A 17630-nucleotide genomic window follows, 5' to 3' on the forward strand; every position below is an offset into this window, starting at 1 on the left:
ATTACAACTGGAAATGATGTGGTAGTGGAGTAGTAACTAAGTAACCTATAATAAATTACAGAGTTATAAAATATAACAAAATGGTTCTAATAGATACAAATAGCTCTAATTATAAATATTCCAGATGCTGATCACTATGCTAGACAATCTCCCAGTTTATATTTGTTATATTTGTTCAACCTGCCATCAGCAGCCAATCAGCAACTAAGTTTAAATCAGAGAGGGAATAGAGCAGGTTAATGAGGGTGGCAATAAAAGAAAAACACAAGAGGAAGCCCATTGCTTTCTCCATATCCCCCCTGACTCGTATTTCTGTAGCTTTGCTCTTTGCTAGTGCCATCGTCCCTGCTGGTAGCATGAGATGGTACTTGCAGCCTATTCAGGTTGCATATCCATGCATGCTGTCACAAGAAAATTTACTGGGTCTTCCTGCACAGTCCAGCACAGAAATGGAGAAGGGCATCAACCAGGCAGCAGGACCAGCCCCTTTGTGCGAGGAGGAACAGGAGGAGCTCTCCAAAGTGACCTGCAGCAGGCTACTCGTGTAAATGTTTTGTCAGAAACAATGAGATCTGCCAGTGAAGCGCCATGTGAGCCCTGAGCACATGTGACAGATGTGAAAGGGTCTGGACACAGTGTGTTCAAAATTACACTACCAGCAACATCATCCAGCATGATCCTTCAAGGCATATTCTTGAAGGATACCATAAACCTCCATGTTCCAGCCAGCAGTACCAGGCTAAAACCCTCGGATCTGATGGTGGCCTCACCCATCATGTTCCCCAGGCACATCCATGACTTTATCCAAGTCTGGGGGAAGATTCCCAGCACACCATCCACCATCACTTCACGAGTGTTCCCAGATGTTGGGAGTGCACATGCAAGTGGGGGCTGTAAACAGTAATGAGTACTAAATGAGCTGCATCAGCCTGTAATTTGAATTTTTAACTCTGCTTTTTGTGGTTTTGAATCCAGCCCTCAACAAGCTGCTGAAAGGGTTTACACTGACCGTTATATCATTTCATTCTCAACAATTTATACTGCATCCATGCTTACCAGTAAAGATTTTCATCTTGAATATTTCATTCATCAAGAGCCAATGTATATTTTAAGTGTTTCCTTAATTTCCTGGAGGTGTAAAAAGAATTTATGGATTCCTAAACACAGCTCTAAGAGATTAAGTATTTACCCAATTATTCCAATAAACTACAGACTTAAAGGATATCAATCCTTTGTAGTAATGTTTGTAAACTCACTTGAGTACAAATATTTGCTAAATAAGCAACAGAAACAATTTCCCAAAGGTTTTGTATTTATGTAGTTATTTACACCTTTGCCAAATTTTGAGTCAAATATTCAATTTTAGTTATATTTAAGTATTTGAATACATTTTCCACGCTTGGCAATAAGAATAATGTAAAACCAGGGAACTCTGAAACTAAACTTTAACATCACTACTAATTATTGCACTTGAGATAAAACCAGATAAGAGTTACCTTACTCTGAATGTGCCGGTAGATTTTACCTCATTTTAACTATTTTTCTTTTAAGTACATAAATTATTACACTACATTGTAAATATGCAACTACATAATAAAATTGTGTAAATTACTTAATACACATTACAACTGCCACCTAATCATCAACTTTAAATTATGGAGAAATATATTTGATATTTAAGAGAAACAAAAACTAAAAAAAATTTGTTACTGAATAAAATGTAAATTAAAACAATTGAAAAACTTTACAACTCCAATGCTACACACGAATACCAGTGATAATCTTAAAATTCTTTATTCATAAACTTGATGCAAGTTTACAAATTACTGTACATGGTCAAAATTTCTTCAAATGGAAAAAAAAACCAAAAACAAGAAACCCAAAATGAGCCAAGAGTGTCAGACTTGTTGGTGCCAGAAAATGAATTGAGATAAATGATACACAGTCCAGTTAGAGAAGCGCCCAATTACCATTGCATGACCGTCAAACTTGAATCGTCTCAGTATCTGTTGTGACCCAAGCTTTTGCATTTTGAAGGGAGGCAGTCACACATGTGGATAAAGGGTCTGTAACAGAGGGTTTAATGTGCACCTCCTCTCTACACCTGACCACACGGGTCCCCATCATTGGTGAAAGTGTCTTGATAAAAGATATTAATAACCTCCACCCTCAGATACATCCTGTTGTCACAGGTCTGATGTAAGCAGTGTGCTGAGAACAAAAGAAATTCTGATCAGAAATTATTCACGATATGACACCTCTCTGGGGAGAAGGGGGGTGGGGGTGAAAAAAAAAAAAAAAAAAAAAAAAAATCAGTGAGAGCAATTACACAGACTGGTCAACATGCTCCTTGCAATCCAGCACTCGCTATGTAAATTGCTTTATTACAAAGTCATGCGACCTGTGTTTTAAAGTTCAGTTCATCAGTGGGCAAGTATGTCAAAACATTACTGAAACTGCGCACTAATTAAACCCAGAAAGTCACCCGCAGCTCAACATGGACATGTACCGATCCCCCTCCTAAGTATTGTTTGTTACCTGAGTTGCCATTCAAATGTACTTTTGCAGACAGTGTTAGCAAATAAACTGCAAAAGAGCCAACAGATTGATAGATACAACGTGTGTCCTGTAATTTGGGGAAGAGCAGCACTCTGTGTGTACTACAGGATATTTCAAGGTCAAAGTTCGAATGTACAGTTTTATAATCACACTACTAAATCATCCTTTTCCACAAGCAACACTGAAACACACCTGTGCTATATTGTAATGGCAGAGGAAGCCCTACAGATAATGGACATTTAGCTCCAAGTCATGTCGAGTGACAGGGCGGCAAACTTTAAATGGGCAGGGAGGGGAACGAAAAACAAAACAAAAACAAAACACTACAACAAATTTATGCGAGGATGATATGACAAGTTTGCTTTAAAATTAAATTTAAAAAAAAAAAAAAAAAAAAAAAAAAAAATGAACAGAGGAACATCCAAAAAAACCTTAATTTATTTCCTCAATAAAGTCCACTCCAGCAGATATGCTGGATGAAATGACTGCAATCAAATCAAACCCAGCTTTTTAGATCAGCGGCTGAATAGGGGGCTTCTGTACAACGTGCTGTTAACTTTACACACAGATGGCTTCATTGTCAGCATCCAACTAGCCATCAACCTCTACAGCTATTTAAAAAAAAAAAAAAAAAAGCACTTGCAGCCTTTGACATAAATATGGCAAGAGGACCCAAGAGGGGTTAGAACTTCCAATCTTATGTATCCTCTCACTATAAGATATACAATATGAAAATTCTGATTTATTTCATACCTATCGGCCTTATTTTCTAATTAACTGCAAGTTGACTTGTTCACAACACTGCAGCATTTTGTTTCTGCTTGACCCGATGTTCTTCACACATTATAAAAAGCAAGTGCCAAAAAAAACAAAAAAAACAAACAAAACAAAACAAAAAACAGTGAGTAGGTAATCTCAAATTTAAGATAAGCTTACAAAATATGGAATCGTATCATTTGTTGTCTAGGATACCCAAATAATTTAAAAAAAAAATGCCAAATAATATTTCTAGAACAATGTTTGCATCTATGTACCAGTTAATTTCCAAAAAAGAGAAAAAAAGAAAGAAAAAAAAAAAAAAAAAAAAAAAGCAGTTGTGAGGAGGTTCTGCTTCTGTATCAATCTTCCTTTAAAATTCCCACTAAATGAGGGGTAATGGACTGTGAAGCCAGCTTTGTCAAAGCAGCTGAAGAAAAAGCATTTCCCCAAATTTCAAGGGAGAAAATTTTTTTTTGTTTGTTTTTTTTTGTTTGTTTTCAAAAGACAAATGAGCATATTTAGAAAACAGAACTAGTGATAACCTCACATAATCCTCCTCACTAAAACACTGAGGGGGAGAAGCAAAGTGAGACCGGAATAAAGTCTTTCCTGGAGCGAGGTGACGGGAATACTTGTCAAATGAGCCACGAGATGGTTTCTGTGAGAACGATGATATATTCCCAGTAAGTCAGAGAGGGAAAATATTCCAAAGAAAGCAAGACGACTCAAAGACATGTTCCCGGTGCATAGTGGTAGAAGCTCCTTATCCATCCTCTTTAGGTGGTGTGTACCAACCTGAAGGAACAGAAAGACAAACGCAGTTATTTAAAGAAGCCTTGTTAAAGTGGAATTCATTGACAGTGCATATTGTACACGAACACACAAAAGCCTGATATAAATGCAGTTTCAAACAACTAGAACTGTAACACAGATGTGGTGAAAGAAGAGTGCACAGTTCATCCTGCATGTGGGTCATTGATGTGACCTATTTCTGTGCACCAGCGCATCATTTCTGTTAAATGAATTCGTTTATTTTATAAAACTTAGTTTGAATACATTTGTAGTGCCTTCAAATATGAATTTTTAAAAGTTATCTAAAACCTGTAAATGTCACATGGTCCAACTGTTCGTTTAAATGAACAGAAGACCATCTCTTTAAATGGTAAAATATTTAAAATAAAATATATCTAGGCTGGTACACTTTTCATGGCAGGTGGTATGACCAGTGTATGTCATAAAAAAGTGATATGTTTATACTATTGCTACCAAAAACAAAGGTCAACATTGGTGTCCAAGTAAAACCCTATTTAAACTGGTAATAGTTGTGAAAGTAAGGAGTGCAATCTCAGATCTTTCTTATCTAATAGCTTTTATTATTTAATAGTTTTACTTAAAATATTTGAGAGACTCAGCTTTTGTCATGAACTGAATAAATTGTTTTATACAGAAAATTAGGCACAAAATATGATTCAGAGACACAAATTTATAAAACATTCATACATAAATGCGTTCATGCATGAATACCAAATACTACATCACATCGATGACCCACAAATGACTGCAGTACCCAAAAAAAGGCCATTTTAAACCAAGAGAAACAGGGTGTGTGTATATACATGCAAATGAAACGTGCACTTATAACCTTTAAGGAAGTACAGTACAAAAATGCAGTGGTACTTTACATATGTGGACGTATGCTTAAAGCTAATGGAAATGCCATTAGTAAAAACATAATACTCAAATTGTAATTTGTGTGAAAAAACAGTGGGACTAGTATGGATTTTGTTTGTAAAAAGGTTAATTTTTTTTTTTTTTTTTTTTTTTTTTTTAAACACTTGCCTATAAATTTTAATTTCCCAGTAAGAAAAGCTTGCTCATGTTTACATTTATATGAAAGTAGACTGTATACATGCATCAGTGAATGGGGACCATTAGCTAAGGATCATGATGTTCCCATTGTGTGTTTATTGAGTGTCAGTAATTCATAACTCTTTCCTTACCATTCTTTTCATGAATCTGAACCAGGGATTTGTATGACTGTTGTGCTCTGGCAAGATTGTACTGGTTCTGAAAGACAAAAGGCAACATGTCAATACGCAGAAGCAGGATGATCCATTTATTTTACTTGTTTTCATTACTGAAACAAAGTTCATTTGAAAACAAAAGCAAACATCACACCAGTTCATGATATGTGTTACCTTATTGGCTCCAAACTGCACCCTGGCTTTTCCTTTAACCAGAGTTGCATTTATCTGCATAATGACAGATTCTATGGAATAGGCACTGCTCCAGCCCTAACAAACGCAAATAGAAATGAATCAGTTCCTGTTGTTAGTCCTAATTATTATTTTATTTATCCCATTTGCATACCTGTTTTGTGAGAAGTTCCATGCACAATGCTCCTCCCCCTAAAACATAACTGAAAAAAAAAAAAAAAAAAATTCACAAATGTGTCATTGAGTGAGAGTATTAATCTTTTCAAAAAAAAAAAAAAAAAAAAAAAGTATTTTTCTTGCTCTCCAGAATTTTCTTTCTTAATTTGCTAAAATTATCAGAAGCCTTGAAAGTAAGTATAGCACAGTGATGTATGGCAATGGCGTGTGCTTTATAATTCCTTTTAAATTAAATTTTAACTGCTTCACCTCTACTGCCATAAGCATAGATACAGTGAATCTTCACAAGTCATACCATACTTATTTACAACAGGACTTCTCTAGCAGAGGATCTCCTGTTCTATGATAATAGGTTATTTCTACCCTGTACCGAGCACAATAGCACAATGCAACATAAGCCACTGTATCTTTTAAAAAATAAATAAATGAAAAAAAAATCCTAAGCCACTTAATTTCATGTAACATTTGCTTTATTGAACCACTTGACACACACTTTTTTATTTTTACTTAACTCTTTAGAGTACTATATATATATTATATCATCAAACTCCTTATTAAGCACCTGTAATTCAACTTTTGTTTTAAATTTTTTTATTTCCGACTTCCTTTGTTTTATCCTGTTTAAGTTCGGTCTTCCCATTTTCATCTTCGTAATATTAACTGCCTTCACTCACTCCACGCCATACTTGTCAATGCTCTTGTCACATCTCGTTTAGATTTTTGTAATTCTCTTCTCTGTGGTCCACCTCAAATCTCTCCATAAATTGCAGTTAGTTCAAAACAAAGCCGCTCGTATTATATTCTGAATTAGATCTACTGAACATAGAACACCTGTTCTTAAACCGCTCCGTTGGTTTCCAGTTCACCTCCGTGTCCATTTCAAGATCCTGCTTCTTACTTTCAAAGCGCTTCTTAACCTTGCTCCCCCATATTTATTTGATCCTTTCCATACGTACTCACCCCCTAGTACACCTTGCTCTTCTTCAGTTTCCCTTCTGTCTGTTCCACCTGCTCGCCTGACTTTCATGGGACTCAGACCCTTTAGTTGTTTTGCCCAGAGACTTCACAGTTCGGAGATGTGGTAGAAGTGCATTCCAAACTCTCTCTCCACTTTTAAATCGCGTCTTAAAACCCATCTATTCAAAATTTCATACCCTTCATCATGATTCCGTCATAGTCCATTTGTACCTTGTTTAGCTTTTATACTTTATTTTTCATTTACCTTATGTTTTATGGGTTTTTTGTACTAATGTAAAGTGACCTTGAGCGTCTTTAAAGGCACGATAAATAAAATGTATTATTATTATTAGTTTTTTTTAAGTTATTTCTTTAAACACCACCTATAAAATGGCTTAAACAATCTTAAGGCTGCAATACAGCAGGAATTTACATATTTGTTTAGTCTAAACAGTGGGGTGTTATTTTTTAAATAACAGAAGAAACCATTTGAAGTTGTCAAGCAAATCATAAAGCATATTCTGGGCAGTAACATTCATAAGATGCATATGATGTATGTAATTTGGGCTGGGAACACTACTGCACACTCACCCTCCAGAGAGCACAGGCGAGACAACCCGTACAAAAGGTGGGTCAAAGGGAAAATTATCCTGTTGTAGAGAAGAAGAAAAACTGCCTTAAGACAGCCCTATACTACAAAAAAAATAAAATAAATCTGTTGACAATTACTTCCATAGGACTCACTTTATAAGAGAAATTGAGCAAAATGTAATCCACTCCTTCCTTTTCTTTTAAGACCTGCAAGTCACTATGTAATGGACTATCTGGGTCTACCCTGTAACAAACAGCAACAGAAAAGGTCAAATAAAAGCATAATTTTCAAAGTTGGAAATATAAATAGAATAAAAATACACTCAGAATAAGAACTTACGTCCTTAACTTCACATGCCATTCATAAAGGCTGTCATTGACTAGTTCGACTGAATAAATACCTGTGAAATGAGTCACAAACGCACAAAGAGCTTCACTTAAAGCTTCTGGAAAAAAAACATTAAATACAATGCAAGCCACAAGCATTGAGTAATGGTTCCTTGTATTCACCTGTCTTGTAACTCTGTGACCTATAGATCTCCCTGAGTTCCTTCATTAGGCGGTCTGAGGCTTGCACTGAGCCAGAGACTGCACCCTGCAACATAAAACAACTGACGGTTAAACAACTGGACAAACAGGAAGCATACCAGAGGTTTTCAGATTTTGCACAATTTTCTTGGACTGCTGCATTTTTGCACTGAGTGTTGGAGGTTGCTGTTAAACTGGTAGGTTGCATGAGAATGTACAACTTCTTCCCTTTATAATTGACAGACTCAATGAGTCTGTCAATTATACCGCGCCGAAAAAAATAAACAAATCATAATTAAAATTATTTTCTAGTAGAAATTCATACAAAAGACTAATTATCTCATCGTGATTGTGCATTCATAATCTCCAAAAGCCAAAAATATTAACTGAGATTAAGGTTTGATTAAAAATGTGACAGATGGAAATCTTACATTCAAGTGATCTTGTCTCTGATTTTTACGGATTTTCTCCAAGATAGCCAGATTTTCTTTTTCTATCCCTTCATCTTCTGACTTTTTTCCATCCACCGGCTCCTCTTCTTTCATTTCGTAATGGTCCAGGTCTTGGTCAAGATCAATATCCTGCTGGCAGAACACATACATTTGTTCAGAAAAGAGAAAAAAAAAACCCAAAGATATTAAACAAATTGACGATCAATCAATGGATCATATTTGGATACCTCTCCCATTTCGTCTTCTTCTTCCTCTTCAGATGTCACGTCACCTGATAACCCGTGCTGTGAAAGGTTGGAAATTGAAAAACAGTGAGTAGCTAAGGTCAACGAAAGACTCTTGAGCTTTACTCTTATTTACTGAGCTTACTTTTCTGTCTTGGGTGATCGGGCCAGCTGGTAGAGGCTGGTCCAGCATTTCTACATCTGGATGTTGTGGCAGGTTGTAAAGACGACAGAGATCACAAATAAGGCGCTTCAACTGCTGTAGAAGCTATAAGAAACATCGAGAAGATCAACTGTCAATAATAATATTAAATTACATTTTCCTAATGTAGCAAAGCATCCTATGTGGAGCAAGAGCCATATTAACCATCTTACCAATGTGCTGCCTTTCCTCACATCTTCTAGGCGCTCCAACACTTCAGCCAGACTGGGATCATCAGAGTCGACAAACCATATTGGTGGCGTTGAGGGATAGGATTCCTGCAACAGCAGCAATAAGAATCATGCTCAAGTGCTGATGGCTTTACAGTCAACAGAATGCACTTGAATTGTACAGAGAAAACCACTGCTTTTAAGAAACAAAAATGTCACCCTGGGTTAAAAATCTGATTAACATAAAGGGTAATAAAGTTCGTTTCAGAGTTACAAGTGACTTCAAACCAAAAGCCTTAGCCCACACAGCCACCCACTGCACAAAATTAGCCTCCTACAAGCTGAAGAGCGAAAGCAACTCGAGCACGAGAGAGAAGTGGTTAAGTGCTCCTTTGACATTTCAATTAGGTCTTAATACAGCTTTTGAAGTCATGAGTAAAAATCCAGTTTTCAACTGCTGTGCCTAGCAGCAAACGTATTCAAACAAGCATTTAGACACATATGGTAGTACTATGTAAAGTTTGTAAAGCCCAAGAGAAGAAAATACTGCACACAGAAGAAGAGAGAACCGTGTATATATTAATAAGAGATGTTTTATTTTTGATTAGGTTTTTCAGAAAGTTAAGAAAGATGTTGAGAGAAAACATGCTGTATAAAATATGCAGTAATGACTGTGCAGTATTCATGTTAAAATGACTGCACTGAAGTCTGAGAAAACTTCCCTACTTTTCAACTGATTCAAGATCCCAATTTAAAAAAAAAAAGAAAAAAAAAAAAAAAAGAAGTTTGTCTCGATTGGTAGTTTTAGTTAAAGTTCAAGACCAATTTTTCTTCTCGTTTTAAAGGTTAATAAATCTGCTGGTTTTCCAGAGTCTGAGTAATCATGCTGATTAACTGAGTCAGAAACGTCCCTCAATCATAATGCCTGCTTTCAAACAACAAAGATGGTGATGACCAAAAAGCCAAACTCGTGTTTAAAATAGGATCTGACTGAGTGCCTGATACATGCATGCGCCACAGATGAAAAATATTATAGTATTTACAACCTCCAATCAAACCTGGCATAAGATCTCTCATCCACTGTGGGGAGGAGTTAAACACACGGTGCCACAATGTAAACTACACTGTGTAAACTGGGCATCTAATTGTAACCATGACTTGGATGCTGACGTGAATGCTCTTTACAAGTCAGAAACTGGTGAACTGGTAATTACGATGCCTTTATTATCAGCACAGTGCAGTGTTAGTGTAACTCAATAATATGTGCCTTTCAACTTCTTACTAATCTCCATACTAGAGTTCAGCTGATAAACTGATCTTTTACACAAAATGTCATCAATTTCCGAGTTCCTGCTTCTATTTTACGCCTTCGATAACTAAGTGTCATGAGATTTGGGCTGTTGTTACACATTTTAACATTTATTCTTCTGTTTAACTGAACTCTGACTCTCATTCAAGAAAAATGCTGTAAAGTTTATTTTATACTTGCACACAGTGGCCCCCTTTTTGAAAGCTGGAGTGTGTGGTACATAATGGGCGAGCTAGAGGGTCAGTCTCTGCAGGTATTTAAACAATTTATCAAGGACAGAGTACAATGGCAAGGAATTTTTGGAAAAAGACTGCTGAAACAAGTGGAAAATAAAAGACTTTTTGCAGAGAAGTCTAGAAAAAACACCTTTGTGTTTTTAAGACACTTCCTACTTCCTATAAATCATTGCCTACAACTCCAACAGTCAAGTGTACCCGTATGTGTGACTGTCTAGGATAAAGCCATCTATAATTTCATCCATCTAATTTCAAGCTTATCTAAGGTCAGGTCACAGAAGCTGTAACCCTTAACATTATATTTCAAACATCTTTTTACTCCAGTTACTCCTTGAGGACACCCACTCCATCCCAGTACCCAGGGATAAATAACCTGAGTGTTCTGGTTTTGACCCAGGGTCTCCTCCTAGTTGCCAGTGCCCAGAAAACCTCCAAAGGTAGGTGTTAAGGAGGTATTCTGACCAGATAACAGAACCATCTCAGTTAGCTCCTTTAAAAGTGAAGCAAGAGGGACTCTACTCTGTGCTCCCACTGGATATCTGACTGTCTTACCCAGTCTATAACACTGAGCTCAGCCACCATATGATGGAAACTGATCAACCCCTTTTATTTGTGACCTTGTTCTCCCAGTCGCAACCCAAAACTCATGACAACAGGAGAGGGCTGGAACTACAGACAGTACAAAAGATGATCCAGGCATCTGATTTGGGTCTGAAAAGTGAAGTCTATTTGTCTAAATCTGTTACGTTCACATGACGGCTCTACGTGTACATGGTAAATAATGTGCACTTGTCTTTAAATAATACCAGCGAGAATAACAGCATCAGTGGGTGCTCTCCTATGTTTCACGAGACAGAACATTTGGTTTATGCTTTGACCCGTCTTCCTCCCTTCATACCAACCATTTGTGGAAGATGGCCACCCCTCCCTGAACCTGGTTCAGCTGGAGGTTTCTTCCTGTTAAAACAAACTTTTTCCTTCCCACTGTCGCCAAACACTTTCTCATAGGAAGTCATATGTTGGGTTTCTCGGTGTATGTATTATTGTAGGGTCTACCTTAAAATATACAGTCCCTTGAGGTGACTGTTGTCGTGATTTGAATTAAATGTCTCTTTGCTTTTCTAATCCTTGGAAGACTTGGTTTAAATATCTTTTAAGTATCAGCCGTGCCAGTTTTTCCAACTATTTTAATCAGATATTTTGTGGCTGTCTGCCAACTTAGATGCTAGCATAACACTGTGAATGTGCTGCTTACGTAGCCTTAAGCTTTATTTGTGCTCACCACATTGGTAGCCGTGTGCACCTACTGTGATGTCATTGCAGTACATCAGACTAGAAATCTTCTCCTGATTGATGGAGGTCACCACTCAGACAAAACCTCTGCATCAATGCTTGCATAGAAGGAGGATGCAAAGGAAACAGTTTTATGTTATTTTCCTTCAAAGTCTCATCTTTCTGAAGCAAACTTAAGTGGTGAAAACTGGGCCCTAGACTGCAGTCTAAAGGGGCAATTATAATTTGTATTGTCACCGTTGCAAACAGTGGTGCCTCAAGCCATGCTTGGTCATTTAGGCTGCTTGTACATCTACATTGGTGGCAAAGCTGGTAGACATGAATGTATGGCTGTGACAACTTGCACCACCTTTTCAATGATATAGCAGTATAGGAGCTCAGTGATTCACAAATTATAGAGAGGGAGATGCCTCCAGTTTTGATTTCTTCTACTCCTAAACCAGCACTAATGTGGAGGTTTCTGTCTGAGCAGAGAAGAATGCAGTTCAGGAGAAGAATGAAGCACTGGTATAAATGCTGACCAGTTTGTAGTGACATTACTGTTTGTGCACAACATGATCAATGCAGTAAACCTAATGGGCTTTGGCATAATCCTAGCTATGTAAAAATAATTAAAAAAAAAAAAAAATCACTCTGTAGCTCTGATGTCTTCGTGGCAATCTGCTTCAAATCATACCCAATGATATCCAACATGACCATGTTCACAGCATGGGGCCACATTTAACTCACAGCTACCCCTCTGAACAGGAAGAATGCAATATACCTGAGTGTAATCTAGTTTTCCTTTAGCATGAGCTGACTCAAAAGGACACAGACAGTGAGGTTTAATCTCAATATGGCAGGGTATTCGGAACGTTTCAACAAGCACTCGCGCGTCCTCAAAATGCGCATAAGTGTAACTCTGTGTGTGCATGCTTTTGCTGAGAGGAGGAGGATGTGGTCAGGTTGTCAGGAAGATTCATCATCTGCTTACCTGAACCAAGCAAAACAAGTGCCAAGCGAAAAGAAAGAACCTCAGTTGTTAATAGATTACACCTACCTTCATCCACATTTTGTGATGGCTGGGAATGTCTGCTTTGCGCAAGTTTGAATTTGATTTTAATCGCTAATGTATTGGAGCGGGCTGTGAAACGCGTATAAATACTAGGCCCCTGTTTCGTTTCTTTTTGGTGGTGGGGGGGGCTGCGTTACTAAAAAATATACAGTTCCGCTGACGTTAACAGCTGGTCAAAAAAGCAATATTGTCACGTACATTTCACATGTACATTGCGTCGCTTTCGTCAGGTTTTAGTGTCGAGATAAAGAAGACACTAACGTAACCGCTTTAATGTATGCCAGTAAGTTCGTCAGAGGGATCAGTCTACTTACTGAAAAAGGCAGAAAGGACGACCGAACAGCATTCCATTAAACCGCTTCTATTTCACGTCAATTAAAGCCATGTACGGGACCTCGACGCTATGTCTGTTTAAAAAACACACGTACACAGTAATATACTGCTTGAAAGCAGCTGGGGTGTAGTGAAAGCCCTCGTATGACCGAACTAAATTAAGTTTAAATTGAACTAGATATAGGCCATAAGTGATAAAGTTAGCCGTTGTACTACTTTCAACAGTAACGCAGTTAATTTGGCAAACAAAAACAAGCTAGCATTAATGTTAGTTTCAGTTAACAAGCTAGCAAAAGCAACCGCAGCGTCGTTACTAATCGACGTTTTATTGTATAATTTTTCAAAGTGAACATAACACTGTTCGTGTGTCGTCCACTTTAATCCACGGGGTTACTCGGATTTTAATGGCCTGACACAGTTTATAAATGAAAGCGAAGACTTTATTCGTAGTTAATTTGTAAACACGGTGCCTTCCGCGGACCGATTTGGTTTCAGTCGATAGTCAGACGCTGGGTTAGCTTGTGCGCAGAGCTGGCCTGGACTCACCGTGATGTTGCAGTGGATGATCAGCAGCTTCTCCCCTGTTACGTTGAATTGGCAACTGAGTTCATCGGGTTTCCAGTCTATTATTCTGAATCGTTCGTGGTTTGGGTCAAAGATTGACTCCAAAAACTTCAGTTCGGCCTTCAGCCCCGAAACCGACATCTTCTACTCATCTCAAACCACCAGGCCGCTGGCAGAGGGGAAGTCGGGGCGGAATGCGACCGCGCAGTCGAATCGGCTGTACGGATCTCGCATATTAGCGTGAGAACAACAACAAAGGGCTGGAGAGTTAGCTTTATATAAACCTGTGTAGCGCACATAGACTCTTAGCAGCGTTTTGACAGCTGTGACACCACATACGTACATAAATATATTTACATTATTTTATATTTATTTTCGCACCACTACAGATGGAGTCATAGTTGTGACTTTTGCTTAAACGAACCATTTAACAGCATGAAAAGGTTCAGTGTTATACAAGATAATTAGTGCCCCCCATCCCCTTGTTTTTTTTTTGTTTTGTTTTGTTTTGTTGTTGTTGTTTTTGTTTTTAAAAAAAGAGTATTTCCTATATGCTGTTAAACAAAGCAAAGAATCTTAAACACGGACAACCTAGTTTTATTTTGGATGGTTACTACTTCACACATAGAAATAAAATTATTTAGGAAAAAACGAAACTACCATGGTCAAAATTATTAGCTTCCCTATTGCCAACAGTCAGTTGTGTATCCTTTTTGCTGGATAACAGCCTAGAGTCAGTTGTTGTAGTTTTCACCAAGTCCCACAAGCAAATCTTGAGCAATCAATTCTTTTTTGGCAAATCTCTCAAGCTCCTTCAGATGTGATGGTCTTCTGTCTGGCAGGGACTCTGGTCTTCAGTTCACCCCACAGATTTTCAGTGGGATACAATTCAGGGCTTTGTGTGGGCCAGTCAGCAACGTTCACTTTGGTCTTCTGTAGGTAGTTCTTCACCAGGAGCGACCTATGCTCAAGGTCGTTGTTGTGTTGGAAGGTAAAGTGATGACACAGACACAATTTTCCTGTTTGAGGTTTTTTAAAATAAAAATCTTCACACACCATTCTTTCTTAATTATTGCTTCTGCTTTGATAAGATTTCCAGTTCTTGATGCACTGAAGTCTCCCCATAGTATAATACTCCCACCACCGTGTTTACCCTGGGGATGATGTTCTTTGGGTTGTAGGCCTCTCACTTTATTCTGTAAACATAAGCAACATCTCTTTGGCCAAAGAGCTCTAGTTTTAGGCACACTGCCAGTATAATCTTTCTCCAGGTTGTCCTGGGAATACTCCAGTCTAGCATGAAGGTGTCTGTTTTGCAAAAGCAGAGTTTTTCTTGGTCTGAAACCTTGGGGTCTATTCCTGAGCATTGATTTAGTTATTTTCTTCTTTAAGACTACAATTGTCTTCCTTCTCATATCCCAACTAGTGGCAGCAGATGGCTGCCCCTCCCTGAGCCTGGTACTGCTGGAGGTTTCTTCCTGTTAAAAGGGAGTTTTTCCTTCCCACTATCGCCAAAGTGCTTGCTCACAGGGGATCGTTTGACTGTTGGGTTTTTCTGTGTATGTATTATTGTAGGGTCTACTTTACAATATAAAGCACCTTGAGGTGACTGATGTTCTGATTTGGTGCTGTATAAATAAAATTGAATTGAACTGAATTACAATTGCAGGCTCAGCTAAAGTATTTACTAGAATCTTAGCAGTTGGTTTGGGGCCTTTAGACACATGTTTCACCAGTTTTACTTTCGTTTATCTAAATTTATCTAAATCTTTCAAGTTTTGAGCATCACAAAGTTAAAACACATCATCGTACAGCAGTGGTTTGTACCATGGCTAAATAAAACGGTCAGTTTCTCAGGAGAATAATAATATTGACCCTGGTCAATTTTGTTTTTCTGAATTAATACTGTTATTGTGTTCAAACAGAAATAATTTGTGCAGTCTAATGAAAAATAGTATGTTCAGGAAGTGCTATGTTGACAGTCTCTTGCGCTATTAAAAAAAGCACAGGCCAATTTCGACAAAAACTTTAAATTTCATGGGGGGTAATAATTTTGTCCTGATATGCATATACATGTATTGATACTATTTATCAATCAGATGTATAATTAGTCAGTGTATAATACCAGTCAGACATGTAGCTACATCAGCTGTTTGGGAATTGTGAATGTTTGTGGCACAACAGCACATATTAACTGTCACGCAAAGCAAAACTGTGAATCATGAAAAGACCACAAACTAATTGACATACTCAAGCCTGTGGTCTTATGAGTGTTGCCTGGCTTCTACAAGATAAGATAATATAAGAGAAAAGACGACTACATAGTTTAATGTAGAATAGTTAAATAAAATAACAACAATATGACAAAACAAAGTATAGAAATGCACAAAAGCCAATACTTAAAACGTATTGTCAAATGAAGTGGTAAAGATTTTCTGTATCTGTCCTGTGTCAAACAGAGTAAAAGAACCGATTAACAAATTTTGAGCCTATAGTCACTGTGTCAACAGTTTGGCCCATATATTTTTATTTCTTTTGTTTTTGTCGTTATTTATTCCCTCCTTTATTTCCTAAAAAACATGTAAATCTTCAGTGAAAGTAAATATATTTTAGTAAAGTCTTCTAGGTCTTGAATATCATCACACTGTCTTTAAACATGTAGCTAGTGTAACTTATGTGACACCGTTGATAAACCACTACTTATTGTAAATGTTATCTCATTGGCTGATAAGCTGATATCATTTAATATAGCCAATGCTGGATGATAACAATGTTTGGTGTTAATGAAAATAACAATGGTGCACTAGAGGGGCATCAGTGAGACAAATGACAAGACGTGAATGGTTTTACAGGTGGAGGCCAGTGACATTTTTTCCTCCTCATATTTCTAGACTGTTTTTTCACTACTTTTGCATTTAACTATAGGGTCAGGGTCACTACTGGTAGCACAAGGCGATACCTGGACCCTACAGAGGTTTCACAGGTAGTCCCACTCCTCCAGTATGGCATATGTGCCACTGGAGTTTGTTCTGTCTTCCAGCAAAGTCTCAAGAGCATGGAGGAGATTCCGGGAGACAAGCAGTTACACTTGGAGAGCTGGGCACAGCTGTGGAAGGTCCGTAACCCATCAGCCACCAAGGACAGGATAAGGACTGCCAGAGCCCTACAAAATGACTTCCAGCAGCAGGACACTGGTGTGAGTGTCTCTGACCAAGCAATCAGACAGTGACTTCACAAGGGCCTGGCATCCTCAAGTGGGACTGTGCTCACGGCTCAGCACTGTGGAACCAGATTGGAATTTGTCATAGAATTACAGGTCCAGCATTGGCACCCTGCGCTTTTCACAGATGAGAGCAAGTTCACCCTGTGCATATGTGACAGACGCATGTGAAAAAGAATGTTTTGCTGCCTTTAACATTGTTACATTGAAGGCATATAATAACGTAGGGAGGGACAGACCTCTACAGGCTAGCCAACTGTGCTATGGCTGCCATTCACTACTATGCTGGTGGAGTGGGTGCTGGGTTCCTCCTGATGCACAACAATGCTTGGCCTCATGTGGTGAGAGTCTGCAGGCATTTCCTGGAGGAATAAGAAACTGAACCATAGACCGGACCCTACGTTAAAACCTATAGAGCACCTCTGGGACCTTACATTTTGGTCCACCGAGTTGCACGTCAGCCTGTGCAGGATCTAAGTGCTTCCCTGGTCTAGATATGGAAAGAGATCACCCAGGACATCATGTCTTCTCATTAGGAGTGTGCACCAATGATGTCAGACATTCATAGTCAGAATCTATACAAACTACTGATTATCGTTCTGAGTTGCTATAGTGACATGTTAGCATTTCCAGTGAGATGCTCTGCAGCCACTTACAGTTGCTGCTTGTTTATGGGTGTTTCTGCATTCAGTCTTGTATTTAGTAGTGGAAAAACACCCGATTTAAGCTCAAGAGCTTTGATCGGGTGACTGACGTGGTCACTGGAGAATATCCCATTTCTTTGCC

The 17630-nt window shown here is 38.1% G+C and overlaps 1 protein-coding gene across 3 annotated transcripts; it reads right to left on the reverse strand.

The window, feature by feature from the left end:
• Positions 1-1778: 1778 nt before the first annotated feature.
• Positions 1779-13861, reverse strand: LOC146569869 (ubiquitin-conjugating enzyme E2 Q2-like). Of its 3 annotated transcripts, none has more exons than XM_085282507.1 (13): positions 13607-13861; positions 8839-8943; positions 8609-8731; positions 8467-8523; positions 8219-8368; positions 7770-7854; positions 7600-7660; positions 7413-7503; positions 7260-7318; positions 5689-5737; positions 5517-5612; positions 5319-5385; positions 1779-4113 (listed from the first exon to the last, which is right to left on the reverse strand). In XM_085282507.1, exons 1-13 carry the CDS (start codon positions 13763-13765, stop codon positions 4082-4084), a joined length of 1134 nt encoding a protein of 377 aa, XP_085138633.1. In that variant the 5' UTR covers positions 13766-13861; the 3' UTR covers positions 1779-4081. The 3 variants fall into 3 exon arrangements, with proteins under 3 accessions (XP_085138633.1, XP_085138632.1, XP_085138634.1); XM_085282506.1 differs by having other exon boundaries at positions 8219-8371; XM_085282508.1 differs by lacking the exon at positions 13607-13861 and adding an exon at positions 12713-13236 and having other exon boundaries at positions 8219-8371.
• Between the last annotated feature and the right edge of the window lie 3769 nt (positions 13862-17630).

This window comes from Mchenga conophoros, linkage group LG7, assembly GCF_057382185.1.
Source record: "Mchenga conophoros isolate Kocher_MC1m ecotype Shallow Benthic linkage group LG7, M_conophoros_male_GT1.1, whole genome shotgun sequence".
In the NCBI taxonomy this organism is placed as follows: domain Eukaryota; kingdom Metazoa; phylum Chordata; class Actinopteri; order Cichliformes; family Cichlidae; genus Mchenga; species Mchenga conophoros.